Genomic DNA, 25,464 nt, shown 5'->3' with positions numbered 1-25,464 from the left:
GCTGCTGCCTGGTTCAATTCTAGCCTCGGAGTTTGTGGAGCGTGTACGTTCTTTGGATGCTCCAGTTTCTTTCCACAGTCCAATGATTTGCATGTTAGGTGAAATAGACCCACTGAATAGACCCGAAGTATGGTGTATGAGATAGGTTAACTAAGGTAAATGTGAGGTTACTGAGATAGTGTGGATGCTTCTGAGAGGATTGGTACATACAAGATGGGCCAAATGCCTTGTATCTGCATTGGAGGGTAACGTTATACTTTCAGGGATGTTATGTCATGTTTGAGGGAATTGCTCAGACCTCCGAACCACAGCTCCATGCACACCGAATGCAGTTTGAACAAACTTACCATTCCTGACAAAGCAGTTAGAAGGTAACACATGAAGAACGCATAATCGGTGGGCTGTAGCCTGCAAAAACAGCTGGTTATAATCAAAACTTAATTATCTTTCAGCCAGAAGATTTTCCTTTGCAGACTTCTCAAATCATAGTTTGCGTCAGTTTATTTTTATGCTTTACAAGATGGTGCCAAACGAGTTGAGAGCACGTTAGAACTGGAAAACAATAACAAATGAGGTAACATGAAAAGCAGTATCAAGTCGATAAGTTTGCTATGCGGAAGTAGAACATTTCATTCATCTCCGTGGAAATGTCGGTACAACAATCTATAAAATCCATATTCCACGACTGCACAATAATAAATAACATCCCGACTGCACGACTGCTTTATTCAATTACTGGCAGTGAATTCGACGTCTCTTTCCACGAGTGTGATGCAAATTGCAGCAGTCAATGATCTCAGAAATAAATTGAGTGATATGGAATTCCTATGCTTAACGGGTCAAGTGTGGAGAAGGAACTGACTCGACTACTTCACGGGGAACCAGCGGAGACAATGAGGGCCAAATGGCCTCCTTCTGCACTATTAGTTAAGGAAAACCATGAAGTTTGTTCTCAATCTGCAATTTTAACGCCAGTGTCGTGGATAACGATATTGTTACTTTCTCTCCCTCAATCTTCCAAACAATAAGTTAAAAAATAGTATGTGATTTCTCAAAACTCACACCTAAGAAGGTCAGAAATCACACATCACCAGGGTTATGGTCCAACATAAATACTTTTCTTCTGCTCGTCCTGCTGTCAGGGATGTTTCTCTATTAATTCGACTTTTAGCTAGAAGTGCCGTGGTACCTTTTATGGATATATGGTGCTTTATTAGATTGCTTAACGATTTCGTGTGAGAGCTCGATGCTTATTTTTCAGATGCTGGTTCGCTCTCACCCTGATTTTCAAAATCCACTCCTTTTGTACCTTAGATGACATATAAAATATTTTAAAATACCATTGGTCCCGAGGTTGCCAAAACCATCAGATTTAAATTCGGTTGACTTTCAATCGCTAAGGGCTTGGTTTAAATTATTTGGTTGATCCCAGCTCGTTGCCAAAACTTCAAGTCAAGCTTAAGCTTTCCAATCACACAGCCAATTGATACATGCTTTCATTTCAGAACTGGCTGTACAACTTCAGTTACATATGGATGCAGCTTTTTTTTTCTAGATAAATCACTAAGCTTAGAAAAGCACTTTACCTCATAAAGGAACCACACACTCTTTCCCCCTATAATTATTAGAAAGAAATTCTGGCTTCCTGCCTTTCAAGTCACGAATATTCTGCACAACTTCGTAACACTTAATTTTTCCAAATAGAATCTCTAGTTCGTGATGGATAATATACCAGCCAGTACAATGTTGTAATTCAAATTGAATATTAAAGATGGAAGAAGTGAAGAATCCAATTGTTAGGTAGAATGTAGGTTCTTCCTTAATTCCCACGCAATATGTGATAAGAGAATCTTCCTTTTTGACTTTGAGGAAGTGTCTACCTAGAGATTGCAAAATTCACACCATACTTTCAGCAGAATCGGCAAGGTCTTCTAAAATAGCAAGTGAGATAGTTCGACGCCAAATATAATTTTCTTGAGTTAAATTCCAGTTAGTATTATATTATTTTGGTGCCATTTGTCTGACGTTACTGGACCTTATCATAATTATCTTTGATACCTGAATTTGATGCAATAGGAATGTTTAATCAGCAAATGATTCAGTAAAGTAGAAAACAGCAACTGGCGACAACGTCGAGGACAAAAACCCAGAATTTTGCACGTGACCTTCCTCCAGTTTTCACATTGCTAGTAAAAGAAATCTAAAATAGGAACAAATGGAAGTTGTGACGTCACTACCAGCAAATTTCTCGAAAGAGTTGATTTATTTGTATCCATTTTTTGCGTTTCTGTTCTTATCTTTTCCTGTTGATGTATCTGAATGGAGATTTTACCACACTCTTTAGCTCTGCTCTGAACTTTCTCTGGGCTACTGCATAAATACACGGGTTTTGAAAACAACTCAACAACTTCAAGAATGATCCAGTTTCAGTGGCGATATAATCAGGGTTATTTTGGTTTCCCTGGTAATACCTAGTGCTTACAAATCTGGTAGTTACAAAACTCACAGCGTTTGTCAACCAGAGCAATATAAAAGTGACTGATATGGAGAGGAGTAAAATGATGGATTTCCTTCGATTCTCAGTCTCTGAGTCTCTGTGATTCTCACTCCCGCGGCACATAAGTACTGAACGCGTTCTATTGGCCACTAAAATACGTCTGACAGTTATTGAATTAAACAGGAAAATCAGGCCAAATGGAAGCCAAACGACTGAGGTGCTGTAAAACCAGACAAACGCTATTCCTGCAGGTGAAGAGAAATAAGCAGCTCTTTGGCGACAACCCCACTGCACCTTGTTAATTATTTGGTTAGGTTCAAATTGAAATAAAATTGGTATTTCCTTTAAAAGAGTCAGAAACAAAAATGTTATTATAACTGCTACTGCCGTTCTTTTGGTGCAATACTTTATTTGAAACTTCTGGCAGCAGATCACGACAAATCGATCGAATGTAAAGGAGACTACGTACCAAACAGATAAATCGAGAGACACAGCAGTCAGATATAAAATGACCCTGCACACCGGTGTGTGGGACAAGAATGAGAATGGAAAGTGATAAATGAAGATATGATACACAATCACATTGATGATAATGACCAGTAGATCTGTTATTGCCATTGCCACCATATAAACAGAGATACACTTGGAAAGGCCACAGTTTCCACTTGAGAGAATCAAGATTGTCACCAAGTTAGCTGTAAACAGTTAGAGCAGATAATTAATATTCCAGTGTCTGATTGGAAAAAGAAAACAGAGATAACTATTGATAGTACATCAATCCATTCAGTGTAACTATCAAAATGGGAGAACAACCCACATATTGAATAAGATGAATACTCTGCTGCAGACATCTACCTGCAATGGATGGCAAGACAGTTATAAAATCCAGGAAATCCTTTTATCCAGGTGCTTTAAAGAATATAAATATCAAATCATTTTTAGAGGGTTATGTGGATACTGCAAAAAAAAAGACTAACTTTTTTCATTAAGAAAACACTTAACACAGGTGAAAAACTAACAGGTAAAACTTACTCACCAGGAAGAGCAACCGATGCGAGAATTGGGTAGTAAGCCTCTTTCACCAGCTGAATAGCAGGTTTGTACATTTCTTGGTCAGAATATGATTCTTTGTCTCCAACCTGAAAGACTGTGGATGATACACACCTATAGTAAGAGAAGGAACTTCATATTTGTACTGACATCAAACCTACAGGGAATCAAGCATGTTGATGCATCCCTAAGATTACTTACAGTAATTTAACAAATGTATTCGTGTCAATTATTTCTTCTGAAGAAGAAAACACCAGCTTTGATACAACGTAGAATCCCTACAGTGTGGAAACAGGCCGTTCAGCCCAACAAGTCCACACCACCCCGCTGAACAGCGTCCCACCACGACCCATTCCACTACCTCTGCATTTTCCTCATGTCTAACCCACCTAACTTAAACATCCCTGGGCACTATGGGCAATTTAGCATGGCCAACCCACCTACCCTGCACATCTTTGGACTGTGGGAAGAAACCAGAGCACCTGGAAGAAACCCACGCAGACACAGGAAGAACGTGCAAACTCCACACAGACGGTTGTTCAAGGGTGGAATTGAACCCGGGTCCCTTGCACTGTGAGGCAGCAGTGCTAACCATTGTGCCACAGTGTCGCCAAGTTGGATAAAGAATTATATGCAACTGGAAAGTGCAGCCTCACGGTATTAGTTGACAGTTTACTTCAAAATGAATGAGGCATAGGAGGTCCATTCAGTGCTTGACCAATGGTAATTCTCTCACCTTGCCCAGATCAGACTCCAATCATATACCTATAACCTTCTCCAGTTCACAAACTTCTGTAGTATCTACACACTTCATTTCCTGCCCTTGAGTTATCACAATTTTAGTCACTGCCTCATTGGTACATTTTAGACTGCTTGTGTTTTATTCATGAAATTCTATCTGCACTCAGATTCGCTTTAGTTCGGAAGAGGAGATGGTTCAAGTACAGCCAAGTTACAACTCCTCAAAGGGGTTAAAAAAGATAGTAAACAATTCCGGAGCTCCTTTGGTGAGAAAGTGATGCAATCAATCAGCTAGTTGTCTTATTTTTCCTGACAAGGGTTAGTCATATATAGTTTTCCAAGTAATCGTCTCGTCCTTTCTTCGATAACATCTTTCTAAGTGGTTCAGTGCCGGATTTCATTTGATCACGGACTGATAAATCAGCGTGGTATGTATTAAAGGCTATCAAAGTTGCTATGTAGTGCAGTCACGGGTTGTAGAAGGAAAGTCTGCCGGTTTTGAAGATGAAAAATCAAGAATGACTGTAATCTTCTAGTGCTGTCGGCTGCTATTAGTTGCACATGCAATGAGTTTCTCTTCCTTCAGTAGTGGAGTGAGATAGAGACATAAAGTTGGACAGCGTGGAAAATATCCCTTTGGTCCACTTCGTTCTTGCTGACCAAGTATCCGAAATTAATCTAGCCCAGTTTGCCACCATTTGTCCCATGTATCTCTATCTGGATGCTATTCAAATGATGTAACTAATTCTGCATCCACCACTTCCTCTGGCAGGTCATTCCATAGATGCACCACCTTCTGCATGCAAAAGTTGACGTTTAAGCACTTTTAAAATTTACCCCTCTCACCTTAAACCCATGCCACCTACGTTTCGACTCCCGTATCCTCGTAAAAAGACCTCAGATATTCACATTGCGTATGCGCTTCACGATTTTGTAAACCTTTATAAGGTAACCCTTCAGCCTCCGACGTTCCAGGGAAATTAGCCCCAGCTTATTTAGTGCCTCCCGAGAGCTCAAACCCTCCAATCTCGGCGAAATCCGTGTGAATTTTTTCTGCACCCTTTCAAGTTTAGCAACATCCTTACAAAAACAGGGAGACCAGAATTGAACGCAGTATTCAAAAACTGGCCTAAACAATGTCCTGTAGAGCCACGACAGGACACAGCAACCCCTATATTCAGTGTATTGAATGAATTCAATGAACAACAAAGAGAATCGTACAAAACGCCTTCTTCACTGCCCTGTCTACCTGCAATGCCACTTTCAAGGATCTATAAACCACCATCCCAAGTTATCTTTGTCTGGCAACTCTCCACAAGACCCTGCTATTAAGTGTATTTTCTGCCCTGATCTGCTATACCAAAATGCAACACTTCACATTACCCTTCTTCTTTTGGTCCGAATGCAACTACAGTTTCTAGTATCTTTCCTGTATCTGAACTGACGCCGGAAGTGGTGCTGTTTCTAAGTTGCGTCTAGCGTTTACAAACACACTGAGCGTGCTTGTTCATCTTAATGTCATGAATGTAATGGAGTATATAGTAGATATTTCATTTCATTCATAGGAAATGAGCATCCCTGGCAGGGATGGAAGCATATACCATATTCGCTGCCTCACACTTACAACTCAGTGGCAACTGAAACACCTGGCTGTGCAGTCAGACTATTGTATTTACAGTCATAGAGATGCACGGCACGGAAAACAGATCCTTCAGTCCAACTCATCCACGCTGATCAGATATCCTAACTAAATTTGATCCTATTTGCTAACATTTGGCTCATATCTCTCTAAACCCTTCCTATTCATGCACCCATCCAGATGCCTTTTAAATGTTGTAATTGTGCCAGACTCCAGCACTACCTCTGGCAGTTCATTCTATACATGCATCACCCCCGGCATGAAAAAGTTGACCTTTGGGTGCCTATTAATTTTTTCCCATCTCAACTTCAACGTCTGTCCTCTAGTTTTGGACTTCCCCACCCTGGGAAAAGACCTTGTCTATTTACCCTACCCATATTCTTCTTGATTTTATAACCTGTATAAGGTCACCCTTCAGCTACTGATACTCCAGGGAAAATAGCCTCTCCCGATAGCTCAAAACCTCCAACTTTGGGAACATCCTTGTAAGTCTTTTCTGAATCATTTCAAGTGTCAGAATATCTTTCCTATAACAGTGAGACCGGAATTGCACGCAGTATTCCAAAAGTGGTCTAACCAATCTCCTGCACAGCCGCAACGTGACCTCCCAAATTATATAATCTGGCGGGGCACTACCTTAACATTTCTGTCTTTAGTAATATGATCAGAAAATAAACACACATAGAAAATCTGGGCTTGGTTTCAAATGTATTTCTGTTGATACGGCAGGTACGTTTCTTTACGTTTCTAGCAAAGAAATTTAAAAGGTAAAGTCCTCTTCGCCTGTCAGTAGTTGCGAGTCAGCATTACCGACACATTTGATGTTATTCGGCAGAGATGACAAGTTCCCGCACATAACAAAACAATCTGATCAGAATTTGATATTTTTCCAACTCAACACGTTGAAGACTTGTTATGCAGGACAAATCGACACTAACATGTACTCCCTGCAAATGTTGTAACTTTCAACTGAAACGTCAGGCAGTAGTGCTCTCATTTCAGCATGTACATGAATCATGTTCGTTGAAAAACCGAAGTAAACGCATGCTAAATTCGAATTTTCCGTGTAAGAACGTTATGCAACTCTTCCCTTTATACCCTACCCCAAAGAAAACCACAGCGTCCCACCTGAAAACCTCTCAGATGCCTTTTCAATGTATCAAACTTCTGATGGTTTTATTTATTTTCTGAACTTCCTAGCAATTATATTTCCGTAGCATTAATGCTTTGTACTATTGTTTTTTTTTTAATGAATTAAAAGTGTGGAGTTCTGCATTTCTGACGAGGCTTTCCCCTCAGGGCTACCTTTGAAATGAAGAACAATACTTATATTGTGATATTGCAGCTTACTAATATTTGGGGAAGGAAAAACACAGCCATTTTTTCACAGCAGTCAGCTTCAGCATTCTGACATTTAAAACTCGACACAAACACTCAGAGAGCTGTTGCCAAAGTGTAAGTAGATATGGTGAGTGTAATGTTGAGGTGTTTGCGTGAAAGTGCCATAGTGTTAGGGGTGTTGTGGCAGGTAAGTGGGATGTCAGATGGATAGGGTACCAGCTTGGAAAGTGGTGGTGTGCAGAGTCTAAGATGCCAGAATGGTAGGGATAGTTTCCAGGTTAATAGGTTTCCAGATAGGTAGTTTAGAAGCTGTGAAGTGATAGGCTATAAGACAAAGGATTTCAGGGCAGTAGGTAATATGTTGCCAGCTTGATATGATGCCAAGACAGAAGGGGTAGCGTGCCAAGTCACAGGGACAGCGTTGAAATTGGCAAAGTAAATGATATGGACTTTAGAATGTGTTAGAATGGCTCAGAGAAATTCGGCCTGCTGGCAGTTGGGAAGGTAAAGCTGAAGGTTAGTCCAGCGCAGAATGATTTAGTGGTATGAAATCTCGGGTTGGGTCTTGTGTGGGTTTTGTTGGTGGGCCGTATCCCTCTGGTCCGCCGTGGGAGCTGGCAAGTGTCAGGTTAGATCTAGCGCCAGAGGTATCTGATTTGAGCCGATCCAGCAGTTGCGTCAGCGGGCTAGATTCCTGGTGGATGTGTGACAACTTTCTTATTCTGGAGAAAAGTGAGGTCAGATCTCCAGTCCAGTAAGGATCTGCAGGTTGAGTGTTGGGAATTTGAGCTGCAGTGGGAAGAAGCGGAGGAACTGGAAGGGGAAGGAGATAGAGGGTTTGAGGTTTATCACCTGTCTGGAGGAAGTGTATATTGAGTTGAATGAGTTGAGTATGTGCCAGTTGGGTCGTTACATAGGCATTAGATGACATACTTAATAGTCTAACGTTTCAAGAATAAAAAAAAAATTGAAACCTTACAAAATCTCAGATTGAAATGGAAACTTTGAACAGTTTCAGGTGTAGGTTTATTTACAGTTTGAAAGTATAATTTCCAGGGCAATTTTTTCGTTATCCTCTACAAGCAGGATTCTGCAGGTCCCCATGTACAACTTCCATGTATGTTGGCCGAAAGACTGCGTGTTTTCAGCATTAAATCTGAAGGCAGAACATCTGGAACTGTTAACTCTTTCAGATACTCCTCACTTAGTAGCACACTAAAAGAAAATAAGATCCCATTCCTGGAGTTGTTGTATAAATTGAACATTATGAAAAGTATGCAGTAATTTCCAACAGACCTGTCTATGAAAGCCCTGTTTGATGGAAAGTACAGACCAGATTTTTGTACAGAAAAAGAATAAGTCTGTTACTAATACATAGATCTGGAAACAATGGAAAAGATGAAAAATTATAAATCGACAAAGTGACTAGTTAGAGCTTTAGCCTGCTAATAATCTACTTTTCGACACAATATTCGGACAGACACAGAATTGGAAAGAAAACAGCGAATTTGAGGTGGTCAGTACAGATCATGAGAAGGCAGACTGCTTGCATGCAATTGTCACTGGAATGCACGCCGAATTACTGAGTGATATGTTAAGAATGAAAGTGAACATAGTGCTGCCTATAATCCCCAAATCCTGTTTATGAGTGGGAACAGTGCCACTAGTGGGACTGCATGGTTATTATTCAGGCAGCAATGACATTTACACATAAAGTCTAGTTCAGAAATTAAGTTTACCAGCCTGATTCCTGGAATGGCGGGAATGCGGATTTAGGTGATGGATCAGTTAACATTATATCACTACAGTTTATAAGAAGACGAGGGTAACTACAGAAAGCTATCAAATTCTACCAGTATCACTCAGGGTAGAGGAAGTTCCACTTTTACTGTGTTCTCCTATCATTAGGCTTCACACTCAATTCCCCTCACGCTACTATCTGTTGTAACTCGTACTCTATTCAATTAGCAACATATCTTACGTCTATTCAAACTCCACACCTTGAGTATCTGTATCCCTCCGCCCAGGCTCACACAATGTCCTCCCGTCAACAATTCTCCCGCTTCCGGAACCCAATCTGTTCCTTTCTCAACCACTCTAGGCCTAGTCCCATTCTATTCTCTTCGCAAATCTATCTCTCGTGCCACACTGTTACGTTAGCAACATGTTAGCTCGATTTGCATTCTGCTCCGTGAACATCAGTCAGTACCATGATTCCCATTGTGTACTCCCACTCTGCTCCCTTTTAAATGCGCTCCAATCCCACGCTCACTGTTGTAGAAGTTGATGTGTTTGCCGAGCTGGGAAGTTTGATAGCAGACTTTCATCCTCTTACTAGGTGAATCCTTGGTGCTGTGGAGCCTCCTGTGAAGCGTTGTTGCTTAGGAGGCTACACAGCACCGAGGATATCACCCAGAAAGGGGACGAAACATCAGCTGTCAAACCTCCCAGCTCGGCAAACACACCAACAAATACAACCAGTACCCAAGCTACACCGAACCACGCTTACTGTGTTGCACATGATCGGACCTAATTCAGACTGTGCTCTCCTGGCAAAAGATACTTGCCCCACCCAAAGCCCTATTTCCCAGTAACAAATACCATGCACACTCCGACTATTCCCAGACTAAGAAGTTTGAACTCCTCTCGCAATCTGTTCCCCTACAACAATCTCGTTACTGCTACTCTGTACTAAGTGTAAGAGCCTCCTTTCTCCTTTGCAGTCTCTTCGCAGATTATGAGGCTCTTTTTCCACTCTCAATCTGCTCCATTATCAACAAGTTCAGAACATACTTTTTATATGTTGCTAGGAAATAGACTGCAGTCACAATCGCATTCTATTCTAGCAACAGACTCCATCCTTGAGCAACAACCTCCAACTGAACCCCAATTCGATCTAACTTAGCTACATACACCGACTCAAGTCCCAGTCTCTTCCCCTACAATAAGCTTTGGTTCCAAATGACTAGGCAATTCTAACAATAGGCCAAAACCAAATTCCCACGATCTCCCTCACAATTGGCTCAGATGCCAATCCCACTCTTGCCCCCTGCAAATCTATCCAGTCCCCTCAATCACTGCTTAACAGGCAAGAGATTCTAGGACTGCTCCAACTCTGTTCCTCTGGCATCAGCCTTTTCTCCTTCTTCCATTCCTTTTTTTTTTATCAGCAACAAGCTCTTTCTGTATTCCAATTTATCGAACCCGCTATTGACTGCTATATCACTTCCAGTCTGTTCCCTTTTAATATACTGCAGCTCAGCTCTGAATTTGTTCTGTCAGCAACAGGCCCCAGTGAGACTCCCAAACTGTATTCCGAGAAAATCTCTAACCCCAATTCCATCCTGTTCCGTTAACAACTGTCTCGGGTCCAGTTCTCATTTTGCTCCATGAACACTAGCATTCTTCCCCATTTCCAAACTTTTCTCACTTCTACTCTATCCCAGAGCTAAAGTCTCCATGACCGCTCCAACGCCAAATCTGATCTTCCAGCAACAGAATTCTGCCCCATTCTCACTTTTTGTCCCTAGCAACCGTCTTCAATCGCTATTCATCAAGATTCGCCAAGCAAAAAAAAACAAAATGGTTCTCTCCTCATATTCCCCTAGCAACAGATACATGTTCCTAGGTTTTCTCTGTTCCCCTACAAAAGACTCCGACCCCACACCAATATTGTCACTGAATAACAGTATACTCCCACTGTGTTTCCCTGCCAACCAACAAAGTCCCACAGCCACATACTTTACTTAACAATGGCATCCAGCTCCACTCCCAATCTCTTCCCTGCACGACACTCTGCTGCCACAGCTCTCGCTGCTTGTCGAACAACAGATATAGTGACAAGTCACATCAGATTCATCTAGCAACTGAATCTCGCCCTCTCCCTCTTATGTTTCACAAGAAATATGTTCTGACATCACTCGCACACTCTTCCCGAGGAACAGGCCCCAGATTCACTCCAGTTCAGTTCCTCCAGTCACTGAATCCAGAATAACTTCCCAAGAAACCTGCCGTGGTTAAACTCTGATTTTGCTCCTGGAAAAACGGCCTCCGAGCCCACTGCCATGATGTTGTCTAACAAACAGTTTGATTATTTGATTCCAATCCCTCACGGTTTCCCTTTCAACTAGTGCCACCTACATTGCCATCCCATTTTCAGAATAACTGTCTGTAATCCCAGATAAGCTGTTTCAGGTCAAATTCATACACTACTCCCTTATTCCCCATTTCGATTTTATCCGAGAGAAGGAGAATCAGGCCCCATTCCCAATCTGTTCCCAGAGAAATACTCGCGCATTTTCCCATTTCCTAATCTATCCCACTAGCCATAGAAAGCAGCTATAATCCCCATTGTGTTCCCAAAGTAACAGTTTTCTGCCCTACACCAAATCGTTTCCCATTAGCACATTACAAAGGGAAATACCTGGCTCCATTCCCTTCGCTCTGAAGCTTCTCTGAGCTGTTCCCCTCCGGCGTAAGTCTTCAATCCCACTATATTTCTCGGGGAGCAGATTGTGTCTCCTCCCCACTCTGTTCCACTGGAAACAACCTGTTGTCCTACCTACGCTCTGTTCCCCTGGCAATGGCCGGTTGCCCAATCCGCACTTCATTTCCAGTGGAAATGCCTATGGCCCAAAACCTTGTCTGCTTACCTAGCAGTAGCCTGAAATCCTACACCCGCTCTGTTCCATTAGCAATGCCCCGGGTACTCACTCCCACTGTTTCCTCAGCATCATGCTTCAACTGATGTTGTCAACGACTGTGTTAAGAAACAGAACAAATATGAGAACAGCACCCAATTGCACGTTCTTCATAAAGCCATTCACCGTTCTGATATGTAAATGAATCATCTTTCCTTTAATGTTGCTGAGTCAAAATCCTGGAAGTCCTTTTTCAGGCTTTTTGTAGGTGTATTTGCAGCACGTGGACAAAAGCAAGTAAAGAATGCAGCTCACCACTTGCTTGCTAAATGAATCTGAGGATATGTAATAAATATCTGCAAGACGTTCATTCCATCAGGTCCACCAAAGTTTCACATCCAGTCCAGAAAAAGAATCAGATATCCCCGCATCCAAGGTGCATAAAAGGCTCTGATTTTCCAGAGAGTGTCAGGTGTAAAGCTTAAAGTCAATCAGCAAACTGAACAGAAAACAAGGCTCTGTCCCTCCCTCTGTACAGCCGGGGTGCCAGAGGAAACATAGTCAAGGTGGCAGAGTGGGATTTCTAATGCATAGTGCCTTGAGCAGTTTGGCTGTTTGGCTATGGGACACGGAGAGGCTGAGAGAGAGGGACGGAGTGAGATAAGGAGAAGGAGCCAAAAATGGAGAGAGAAATAATGAAAGGAATCTAGCATGGAGGGAGAGAAAGTGAGCTGGAAGGGGGATGGGAAGATAGAAAAAAAAACGAACAAGAATTATAATGTTGACATAGTGAGAGCGAGAGGCAAGAAGTGAAGGAGATTTTGGGAAAATTGGGAGAAAAAGGAAGAAAAGTGAGAGAGACGGTCAGAGGAATAGCCGTGAAGAGAGAGTGAGGAAATTGTGAGAGAATGTGTGTGGTACAGAGGACAGGAGGGACAGAGAGAGAGAGTGTGTGCAGAATGGGGGTCCAATATTCAGTAAGGTCAGGGAGAAAATGGAGGTGAGGTCGGAGGAAGGTAAATATAATAAAGGAGGGAGCGAGGCTAAGAGGGAAAATAGGTGGGAGGGGGATATGAATTGAGCTCAGAATACAAGCCACCACGGGTGAAAACAAAAACAGAATTATTTAAACCCAACTCATAGGGTCTTCCATTTTCTAGCCCTATCGTTTGGCATTTTCAACGCATATTTAGTTATTACAAATTTAATTTGGTAGATTCTGCAATTAAATTGTTGAAATTTAAAACTAAAATGAACACTTATTGTTGTCTAAATCTGACGAAAAGTCACCGAACTCGAAAGTTTAACTCTGTTTTCTTTTTCCTCAGATGCTGCCAGACCTGTTGAGCTTCTCCAGCAATATCTGTTTTTATTTCAGGTATCCATAATCTGCAGTTATTTACATTATATTTGTATTGCAAGGTTAGACAATCCTGTACTACATTCAATATATTACTTCAGTGATAGGCCGTTTCACTGCTGAAAATTTGAATTAAAATGAGAAAATATTGGATTTATTGATTAATTGGTGTATATCATTGATTAATTTGAGTGAAATGACATTTCAGCATATCCCTCAGTTGACGTCTGAATATGGTCATAAATTGTGGCGTTTTTGCAGCAACTGATGAGCTGCAGTATGAAGCCCAAATCTATCACAAGCCAATCGAGATATATAGACTGATACAACGCACTGTACATCCGGTTCCCATTTAATAAACCATTAATGTTGACCATAACAGGATGAAATTTGTTGTGATCACAAATTTTAAAATGATGGATTTTGTCTGCTGTCAAATGCTGTGTCCAGGTGAGGCTATGTGGACTCTGTTAGTCATTTAAATGTGTCTGACATTGAAAAACCTGAGCAGCAGAATGTTGATAAATGGGATATTCGGGGTTAGAATGTTAGGAGGAACTGGATTGTGGTCCAGAGTGGGAAATAATAAGTATCGACTGTTACATCAAAATAATAGTAAATGATCTTAAAATAGCTCAGCACGCTCAATATTCCCAGAAGCACAGCCACTGTTTTCACATTGCTATATTTAATTTTCAGCTCCTGGTCAAAACTAGTGACAGTGAGTCACAGAGAAAAGTCAGTGAGTGCATAAAGCAATACGCATGGGTGTATATTATCCCTCAGGAAATTAAGAGTCCCAACTGTGCAGAAGGAGGCCTACAGCTCATCGCGTGCGCACTGTACCCAGACCAAGGTCTCTCCCCATAACCCCTTTAATTAGCATAACTAATCCTCCTAGCCTGCACATCTTTGGACATTATGGGACGATTTCACGTAGCCAAGCCTGCACCTTAACCTGCACAATGTTCGACTGTGAGAAGAAACTGGATCACCCGAAGAAAAGCAAAATAGACGCGGGGAGGAAGTGCAAACTCCACAAAAATAGTCGCCAAAGGCTGAGGTGGAATTCAGTCCCTGTTGAAAACTGTGCCACGGTGACGCCCCTGTTCATTGTGAAGGATCAGAATGTGTCTCAATACCAGGTCCAGGATAACGACCAGGTGATCAACTGCTGCCATGGAGCAGCAGAAGTGACACATGAAGATAATCCATTGTTTTTATACAACAGGAAGAATATTGTCACTAGGTTAACTGTGAGGAAAGAAAAGAAACAAAAAAAAGGTCATTAGCCTGAAGGCAAAGATACAAGAATATCTGTTGAGTTGGGGACCTGTCGACATTTTAATTCTGTGCCACTGTATTCAGTGATTTGTTGAAATAATTGGAGCTAAAATAACAAAGGAGAACGTCGGAAACATTTTTTTTAAAGTGAGGTAAAACACATGAAAAAATACCTCCCCATACACATCCATAAAAAAGAAGATTTGTCGAAACTTCGTATTCACTAGAACACACAAGAGCAGAACAAGTCACCTCCTCACTTTAACCAACAGGAAAGGTGAAAATGTCACTGTCCTGAAAGAATCTTTCCCAGTTCCTTGGAGACAAATTGTGGTTGAAAATTTGCGTCTGCTGGTCTAAATTGTGTTCGATCCTCAATATAACACAAAAATTTAAATGTGAGAAAAGTATATTCGCCCAACACACACGCATAGGGTTACCCATCTCAAGACACATCTCAGAGGCAGTCATGCAAAGACTAGCACAAGAAGGGCCTAGGCCCGAAACGTCAGCTTTCCTGCTCCTCTGATGCTGCTTGGCCTGCCGTGTTCATCCAGCTCTGCACCTTGTTATCTCAGATTCTCCAGCATCTGCAGTTCCTACACTCTCTAACACACTACATTTCCCCACATTCAACCTAAATTGTGGATTTGTTACATGGATGACACATTTTTCATTATGAAATGCTCCAATCTAAAAGTGACCCTCCGCCTCACTAACAACGTATTCACCAGGATTAAATTCATGAGAGAACAAGAAAACTACAATCAGCTTTGGTTTCTGGACGTCTGAGTTGAACTAATGACCAACGGGGAATTCCAAACCTCAGTATACAGGAAAGCAACGCACACTGACTAAATCCTCAAGTTCCACAGCAACCACCTCAATGCACATAAATAGAGCTATATTAGGACACTATTTGAATGGGCCACCACTCACTGCAACACGCCACAACTACGCAGGAAAGAGGAACAGCACCTGTACAAAATCTTCAGTATGAACGGATATCTCTGCAACATTATCCACAGATGCCTACTAAATAGTCAACAACAAGAGGGAACAGTATACTGTAATACACTGGCCACACTGCCCTACATCAAAAACATATCGGAACTGGTGAATATGTTGTTGAGCTTCCTTGTTGAGGGGCGGGAGTCGGGAGAGAGAGAGAGGGGACTGCTGGGTAAGTAAAATCATATATTCTGGCAGTGGAAATCTGCAGTAAATTTAAGAAAGAATCCACGAAAGAAGTATCAACAAATTTAATTAACTCATTATAATAAATTATATGAATTAATAAAGTAATTAAAAAAGTAGAAATGGCTGGAAAGGTGATGTGTTGCTGCTGTGTGATGTGGGAGCTGGCTGATCCCATTGAGAACTGCAGTGACCACATCTGCAGCAAGTGTTGGTTGCTGGAGGAATTTCGGCGAAGAGTTGGTGAGATCAAATCGGAGCTTCGAACAGTGTGGCACATCCGGGAGGGGGAGAAGTACCTGGACGCTTTGTTTTTCAGGAGGCTGTCACAATATGGTAGATTAAGTACTTCAAATTTGGTCAGTAACCATGCGCAGCAGCGTGTAACTGTAAGCAAGGCAGGTAGAGTATCCTGCAGTCAGGAACAGAGTAGAATCAGCTCTTGACTTTGTCCAACAGGTACGAGGTACTTGCTCCCTGTGTCGATGAGAAAAAGGGCTGCGGGGAGGATGAGCCAACTGACTCCTGCACCGTAGTATGTGAGGCCATTCAAGAGGGGGGGAGCAAAAAGACAAGTGGTAGTTGTAGGGGATTCTATAATTAGGCGGAAAGATAGTGTCCTTTGTAAGCAGAATCAAGAGTCTCGCATGGCCTGCCCGGTGCCAGGGTAAGGGATATCTCTGACTGGCTTGAAAGGATATTGGAGGAGGAGGGGGAGGATCGAGTTGTTGAAGTTCATGCCGAAACAAACAACATAGGAAAGACAAGAAAAGAGGACCTGTTCAGAGATTATCAGGAGCTCAGAACCAGATTAAACAACAGGGCCTCAAGGGTTCTAATCTCTGGATTACTGCCCGACCAACGTGCTAATTGGCATAAAGACATGACAATAAGGGAAGTAAATACGTGTCTAAAAGAGTGGTGCGGGAAAGAAGGGGTCCTTTTCACAGTACTCTGGCATCAGCATTGAAGAGAAGGAAACTGTACCCTTGGGTACATCTGGGACCAATGTTCTAGCGAAAAGGGTAAATAGGCTGGTCAACAGTACTTTCAACTAGATAGTTGGGAGGTCGGGATCGGAAGGGAATGGTGAAACTTGCCCCAGTGGGAAACAAAGCAGCAGGTTATCACGTGCATTGGTGGATTCAACTACGTGGACAAGTATGAAGGAAATCACAGGGAAGGAGAACTCAGGAGAGGTTATTAAAATCTCCAGCACAGGCACAAACAGGACAGAGTGTTTGGAAAGGGGTAGCAATCAAACACTGGAAAAACGAATGACAATGATAAAGGGGAGGGTTACTACAGGACTAAAGGTGTTATGTGTAAATGCACGCATTATAAGAAATAAAGTTAATGTGCTTGTGGCGCAGATTGAAATTGGCAGGTATGACGTGGTATGCATCACGGAGACGTGGTTGCAAAGGAATCAGGATTGGGAATTCAATATCGAAGGATATACATCCTATCGAAAAGATAGGCAGATGGGCTGAGGGGGTGGGATTGCTTTATTAGTGCGAAATGAAATTAAATCAATAGGAAGAAATGAAGTCGGGTCAGACGGTGTAGAAACTGTGTAGGTAGAATTGAGCAACCGCAAAGGTAAAAAAAAAGACATAGTTGGAGTTGTGTACAGGCCTCCAAACAGTAGTCAGGAGCTGAGGCGCAAGATGCACCAGAAGATAGAAAAGGTGTGTAAGAAAGGCAAAGTCGCAGTGATCATAAGGAATTTCATTATGCAGGTGGACTGGGAAAACCGTGTTGGCAGTGGATTGCAAGAATAGGAGTTTGTGAATGTCTACGTGATGGCTTTTTGGAGCAGCTCATGGTAGAGCCCACAAGGGAACAGGCAAAATTGGGTTTAGTGTTGTGCAATGAGGCAGACTTGATAAGGGAGCTTAAGGTAATTGAATCCTTAGGAGGTAGTCATCATGAGATGATAGAATTTACTCTGCAATTTGAGGGGAAAAGATAGAATCAGAGATAACGGCATTGCAGCTGAATAAAGGCGACTACAGAGGTATGAGGGAGGAGTTTGGCAGAATTGACTGGAAGAGGAGCCTAGCAGGAAAGACAGTGCAACAACAAGGGCAGCAGTTTCTGGGATTAATTTAGGAAACTTAGCAAAAATTCATCCCGAGGAAAAAAGAAACATGGTACTTCTCGTCAGCCTTCACGATGGCAGACACGAGTAATCAAGAGAGTAAGGAAGCAGAGCTGAGTATGGTGGCCATCACCAAGGAAAATGTGCGAATAAAACTGATTGGCCTGAAGGTGGACAAATCACCTGGACCAGATGGGCTACACCCCAGAGTTCTAAAGGAGATAGCTGAAGAGACAGTGGAAGCGTTAGTGGTGTTCTTTTAGAATATGTAGAGTCAGGGAGGGTCCTAGACGACTGGAAAATCACTAAGGTGACACCCCTGTTTAAAAAGAGAGTAAGGGAAAAGATGAAAAATTACAGGCCAATTAGCCTAACTTCCATCGTGGGTAAGATTTTGGAGTCCATTGTAAAGGATGAGATTTCAGAATATTTGGAAGTGTACAGTAAAATGGGGCAAAGTCAGCATGGTTTCATCAAGGGGAGGTCATGCCTGACAAATCTGCTAGAATTCTTCTAGGAAGTCTTGCGCAGGGTAGACCAAGGAGAGCCAATGGATGTTATCTACCTGGACTTCAAGAAGGCCTTTGAAAAGGTGTCGCACAGGAGACTGCTGAGTAAGATGGTGTTAGAGGCAAGATGCTAAAATGGATAGTAAGTTGGCTGTCTGGCAGAACGCAGAGAGTGGGGATAAAGGGGTCTTTCTCAGGATGGCAGCCGGTGAGAAGTGGTGTTCCGCAAGGGTCAGTGTTCAGACCACAACTTTTCATTTTATAAATTATTGATCCGGATGAAGGAAGTATTGGCATTTTGGCTAAGTTTGCAGACAATACAAAGATAGGTGGAGGGACAGGTAGTATTGAGGAGGTGGAGAGGTGGCAGAAGGATTTGGGCAGGTTAGATAGTAGGCAAAGAAGTGGCAGATGGAGTACAACGTGGGAAAATGTGAGGTCATGCACTTTGGTAAGAAGAATAAAAGCATTGACTATTTTCTAAATGGGGACAAAATTCAGAATTCTGATATGCAAAGAGACTTGAGAATTCTAGTCCGGGATTCTCTAAAGGTAAACTTGCAGGTTGAGTCAGTAGTCAGGAAGGCAAATGCATTGTTGGCATTTATTTTGAGACGACTTGAATATAAAAGCAGGGATATACTACTGAGGCTTTATAAGGTTCTGGTCAGGCCACATTTGGAGTATTGTGTGCAGTTTTGGGCCCTATATCTCAGGAAGGATGCATTGGCCCTGGAGTGGGTTCGGAGTAGGTTCACCAGAATAGTCCCAGGAATGAGAAGCTTAACATATGAGGAACATTTGAAGACTCTGGGACTATACTCTTTGGAGTTAAGAAGGATGAGGGGCGTCTAATTGAAAGTTACAGAATACTGAATGGCCTGGACAGAGTCGATTTGGGAAGATGCTTCCATCGGTAGGAGAGACTAGGACCCGAGGGCACAGACTTAGAGTAAAGGGAAGGCCTATTACACTAGAGTTAAGGAGAAAGTTCTTTAGCCAGAGAGTGGTGAATCTATGGAATTTACTGCCACGGAAGTCTGTGTAGGTCAGGTCATTGAGTACATTTAAGACTGAGATAGATAGGTTATTGATTATCAAGGGGATCAAAAGTTACAGGGAGAAAGCGTGAGAATGGGTTTGAGGAACTTATCTGCCATGATTTAATGGCGGAGCAGACTCGATGGGCCGAATGGCCTAATTTCTGCTCCTATGTCTTATTGTCTTATGGCCTAACTGACAAGGGGGCTCCTACAACAACGAGGTATCATGGTGGCACACAAGCCCACAGCAACTCTACGACAAATACTCGCAAGGATTAAAGACCCCTTCCCCACAAAATGCAGAACAACATAGTTTACTAAATACCATGCAACCACTGCCACAAGCATGACATTGAACAGACAGGAAGGAAACTAGCAATCAGAATTCATAAACATCAGCTCGAAACAATGACACAATGAACTTTCCTTAATATCAGTACACTCGGACAATGAAGGCCATCAACTTAGCTGGGACAAAATAACCATAGTAGGCCAAGCCAAACATAGCCACACGCAGGAATTCCTAGAGGCATGGTTCTCAACCCACAATGCAATCAATAAACATATAGAGTTAAACCCCATATACAAACCCAAAAAGAAGACAACTGGAAATGACGCTACACACCATATCAGACCAGACAGAATAAATTTTAAGCTGAGTGGAACAACATCGCTTCATTGGAGGCCTCACTGATGATGTTACCTAGCATGATGACAAAGCGTCTAAACGAAAACAAGCCAGCTCTGCGCGCAAGTCAACAACCTCAATATATTTAACTGCCTAGGGAATATTCACAGCAGTGTCTTCTTCTCCCTGGAAGAGATTCTTTCCCTTGAGGTCTTATTTTCTGTTCACTTAAATGACATCCATCCTTTCAAATGTAATGTTGGTTACAGAATATTCCACCGAATATTTGGTCATAGATCGTTCTGCATAAAGTTGGGTATCGAATTTTCCAGAGAATGTCAGTTGTAGAATGTTCTGGAGAATACCCGCAACAGAACGTTTCACATAATTTGCGTATATCCTGTTCCAGATTCAGGTAATTATAGAATGTTCCGGATAATGTTTCAGACCGATCCAGGAGCAGAAAGGCCAGTAGGTGAATTAGCAAACTGGAAAAGGGACTGAACAGAGTCGGTTTATTACAAACACAGGAACATGCACTAAAGGTACGTCAGAAGGCCATTCAGCCCCTCAAGTCTGTTCCACCATTCATAATGATTCTGGCAGATGCAATTGTGTCCTAAGCTCCACATTCCCACCGAGTCCCCACAAACATCGATTCCACTGTTATTTATGAATCTATCCTTCTGTGCTTCAAAATATTCAATGATGCTGCCATTACCTCTGTCTGGGGAAGAGATTTCGAAGGAGTCATAACTCTCTTGGAGAGAAAAAAAATCACTACATCTGCAAAGTGAATCGTATATACATTTAAAAAAAAACACAGAAAACGTGTCTCGAACCCTAAAGCCATTTTTGACGTTTACTGCAAGTACTTAACTTTGAAGCAAGGAAGCGTCACTGCAAATGTACGCAGTCTTACTCAGATCACGTATGGATGACTGTGGGTCATGTTTTGTCTATTTGCCTGAGAAAGGATAGAACTAAATTAGAAGCAGTTCATAAAAAGTTCACTCAACTGATTCTTCAGATTAAGATGATGTCCTGTGTGGAAATGTTGAGCATTTTGAGTCTAAACCCAATGTCGTTGAGAAGAATGAGTGGCAATCTTATTCAGGTGTAACCAGCACTGTGGTGACTTGACGTGGTGAATACTGACAGGATGTTTCCCAATGGGGGGGATGTCTAAAGTTAGTCGGGGTGGGGGGGCACCATTTAATATATTGGGTCTTCATTTTTAGACAGAGATACGTACGTATCTGTAAGGGGCTTCCCCAGAGCTCAGCAAATGCTGAAAATGTTAAATATTTGATCGAATAAAGAGTCAATGATTATGTGAATCTGGAAGACACTTTCAGTCATACAAGACCACTACAAGGAGACAGGACGAGACAAAGCAGCACCTCTGAAGAGTTACACAGCAACAGGATGATGTCATTCAGCCCGTTGTGTACATTACATAGTGCTAGAGAAAATCATTCAACTCTTCTAAGTTGCTACGTAAGAATTGTGGAGCTCCAGTTAACTAACAGGAGGTAGAAAGTCGAGGTCAATTCTTATTTTCAGGTTGGAAAGATGAAAATATTGGAGTCCTTCAGAAGTCAACTTGGATCGTAGAGTACTTATAACCGAAAGCACTGATTTAGTTAAGGGGAGTGAATGGGTTAGAGTGGATTACCGCATACACACAGACAGAGTTGTCAAGTAGATTGAGAGTTCACAATGGAATATAAACAAGTGAAAAATGTGAGCAAATGTTCGGCAGCAAACAAAAGTGTAATTAGGGTTTTTGGAACGTGTCCACTTTGGCAGGAGCAGTAGAACAACAGTAGCTATTTAAATTGAGACAAATTTGAGAATACGGTGTTACAGAGAACGTTTTGTCTCCTGGTACGTGCGTAAAATTTGTACGCAGATGCAACAACTGATTAAGACGGTAAATTGAATGGTGTTGTTTCTTACAAAATGTGTTTTAAGGAAAAAAAGTTAAGCAACTTTTTTCAGCAACTCGGAGGCTGAGGGTGTTACCCAGCATGATAACGAAACGTCTGTGGAACAACAAACCAGTTCGGTGAGCCAAACAACCTCAACACCCACAACCCAAGCTACAAATCTACTCCAAAACCTTAAAGTTAAGCAAAGCAATGTACCAAAACAATATTAGGAATGTGTTACTATGTCGATACAGGGCATTGAGGAGCCAAACTCTATTGCACTCTATACACTTTTGATCTCCTTAATGGAAAAACAAGGTGTAATTGCTTGGAGCAGTTAAAAGCTGTTCCAGTCTCTTTTTATAATCCAGTTTTGCTTCTCTTGCTTGTTTTTTTCACTTCCCATCTGCAACTGTTCTCGTCATGTTAAAATTTTGAATGCATTTTCTGACAGTTATAAGGACAGTTTTACTTATATGTCTTAATTTATATCTTTCTATCCTTCATTTTCAGCGGACAAACCTTGAATTTACGTTCACCATCTCAATTTTCAAATCAGCAAATTGACCAGCTGCGACGTTTCTCATGAACATTGTTACGCATTCCAGCAGCAGAGGTCCATTCTTAATATATTGAAATTGGCTTTCACCCATTTCATCATTGACTCTTTATATTTTGTGCTTTTCTTTTCCTACCGAAATTCTGAATCGCATTTTTCTACCACATTCTCAAAAAAAAATCTCTTCAAAAGCGGTTTTTCTACAGGTGCACAGAACAGATAGTTATGTAGAAAACTTGCCTGAGCAAAATATTGGATCGCTCTCTCCCACTCCGCCCTCACAATCATTCATAAACGTGTCCCACTTTCTTTTACCTTCTGGTCAAAACACTGTAAGTCACATTTTCATGAATAGTAGTTCATGAAACTCCAAACTCATCAATTTTTGGACAATCTCTGGCATTCTGTGAATATTCAAAGATGCCCGTCATTTTGTGCATTAAAAATAACCTCAGGCTGACGTAGAACAGAAATACACTAGAAACTTCAACGTTTGCATTGTAATTGCTGAGCGGTCATACTTTAATGTGGATTTCTCTGAAGCATCATGAGATATGATTTTGAGCCTATTGGTTCTGAATGAATTACACCACGATTGGTAAATTGCAATTTAAGAAAAGGAATAATTAACTATTGTGATTGGAATTCTGCAGCTGAACCTTTTTACTAAATATATTACATCATTGCAGGGAATTGACTGTCATGAGATGCTTCGCCTTATTTAATGCTTTGTATCGCAATCTCAATGTTCTTATCGAGATCGAACAGCATATAACTTCAATACTTTGAGAGTCTACTGATTCAAATTTTGACATAGTGAGATTATCTGCATCAAAAAGAGAAAAATCCCTTGAGATAGAAATGCATTATCTAATCGGCAGTGTCCTGAAAATATATTACAATACTCTTACTGTTACTGGCATACCTGATAAGTGGATCATAAGCAATCAAACTTCTGTAAAATGGTGTGGGAGTTGGGGTCTGGTTAACATTCTGTAATGGGTAAAGTTATATTCTGTTCTACTATTTACTGTTAAACAGGTATCAATCAATGATATTGTTTTTGTAGAGATAAATGTACTGAATTCCTTCTAGTATTTGATTGTGAGCCACCAAAAATGAATGCATGTTTTCAGCTCACAGGTGGTCTGAATCATCAAGCTATTTCATACCTTGAAATCCCATACACATAGTCGATATTGGGAGAAGTATTAGCAACGATAAAGTTCTATTAGTTATATATCACTAGCATGTGCGGGTTAGCTAATGTGAATGGTATACATGAATGGGAAATTACTTTCTTAGAAATCCACTAAATAGATCACAAGACAGTAATATACACCTGAGCCAGTGGACATATTTTATTAAGAGCATTCACTGAAACATTTTCTTCAATGTGGTTTACTAGCTGGAATTAAACAAGTTAGTTCTATTTCTAAATTAATCTTCAGGCTCTCCCAGTCAATGCAGCTGCCTCTGCATGTCTGATAGATTAGAAAATTTGCAGACAGATTAACATTTCTGTTTTCAGCTACAGTAAAGAAGCTTGTTAGCTATTTATTGACAGATAAACAACTGGATAGTGTGCCAGAGCGTAGCTGTATAAGGGCGCTCACTATGCCTTGGGTAGTCATGTAAGGGTGTCATCATGTAAGGGTGCTGTCATGTCTGGGGGACTCATGTCGGGAGGTTAGTCATGTCATGGGCAGTTTTGTTAAGTGGCAGCCGTGTCAGTGGTTTGTGGTGCCAGGTGTGAGGCATATCCGAGTTAATTATGATAGAGGGTAGTCTTGTCAGTAGTTAATTGTATCTGAAGTTTAGTCATGTCATGGGATAGACATTTTGGGGGATAGCTGCATCAGGATAGGATCACATTGGGGACGTTGTGTTGGGAGGCCAATAGTGTCAATGAGTAGCCATGTCAGGCAGCAATCACGGTGAGGTTTGGACGTGTTGGCGGCTGTTCTGTCATCGTAATACATGTCAGGGGTTAGCTGTGTCAAGTGTAGTCGTGTGGAGTGTGGCCATGTCAGGTGGTAGTCATGTCATGGCGTTGTCTTGTCGTGAGGTAACTATATCGGGGGAAGCCATGTTAAGACACAGTCGAGTTGGGATTTAACCATGTTAGGGGATAGTTGTATTGGAAGTGGGTGTTCCCTGTCAAGGGGTAGCCGTGCTGTGGGTAGCTGCCGCAGAGATTAGACATATCTGCGAGCAGTCATGGGGTGTTGTGTCGGGATTAGCTGTTTTTAGCTTGGTCACTGTTTCTGGGTTAGTCATGTTGGGGTGCTGTCGTGTCCAGGGCAAGTGTTTCAGTTAGCAGCCTTGCCAGAGGAGTGGAGTGTAGCTGGTAAGTCGGTGGATTACTCTACCCATTTCGATCGAGGGTGTGCAGGTAATTGGATTGGTGAGGTGGGGGAGGTGTACAGTTATTTCAGGGGTGGGTGGTAGTTGGGTCAAGTCGGAGAGAAGGAGTTCTCCTGCTTCTTAAGTATAATTAATATTTCTACAGTGGAAGCATAAGAACGAAAGCAGCTTTTGATACGTTTACCCTTCTCCTGTGCTGACAGAATTCCAGACCTCAACTGGAACCGTCCACAGTGGCTGTACCCCGTTTAGGATTGTACCAAAAACAGCAAATGCTGGAGATCACAGCGGGTCACACAGCTTCCATGGAGCGAGAGTAAGCTATCGTTTTGAGTCTAAATGATTCCTCATCAGAGGAGGCGATGGCCTCGTGGTATTATCGCTGGACTGTTAATCCAGAGACGCAGATAAAGTTCTGGAGACGTGGGTTCGAATCCCACCATGGCAGAACATGGAATTGAATCTAATAAATATCTCTAATGATGACCATGAATCCACTGTCCATTGTTGGAAAAAAAAACATCTGGTTCACTCGTGTACTTTAGGGAAGGAAACTGCCATCCTTACCTGG

General features: G+C 41.8%; 1 protein-coding gene across 1 annotated transcript in view; it reads right to left on the bottom strand.

Moving 5' to 3' along the window:
- Positions 1-2,293: 2,293 nt before the first annotated feature.
- LOC125487331 (probable G-protein coupled receptor 139) overlaps positions 2,294-25,464 on the bottom strand; it is a 37,576-nt gene continuing 14,405 nt past the window's right edge. Inside the window, exons 3-4 of the mRNA XM_048618526.1 lie at positions 3,534-3,661; positions 2,294-3,192 (exon numbers count right to left, since the gene is read on the bottom strand). Coding sequence (XP_048474483.1) covers positions 2,294-3,192; positions 3,534-3,661 — 1,027 coding nt within the window. The remainder of the gene's footprint in view (positions 3,193-3,533; positions 3,662-25,464) is intronic.

The sequence above is a fragment of the Rhincodon typus genome, chromosome 40 (genome assembly GCF_021869965.1).
Source record: "Rhincodon typus isolate 14 chromosome 40, sRhiTyp1.1, whole genome shotgun sequence".
Taxonomy (NCBI): Eukaryota; Metazoa; Chordata; class Chondrichthyes; order Orectolobiformes; family Rhincodontidae; genus Rhincodon; species Rhincodon typus.
Note: the sequence above shows the minus strand (reverse complement) of the source record. Positions and strands in the feature narration are given on the sequence as shown.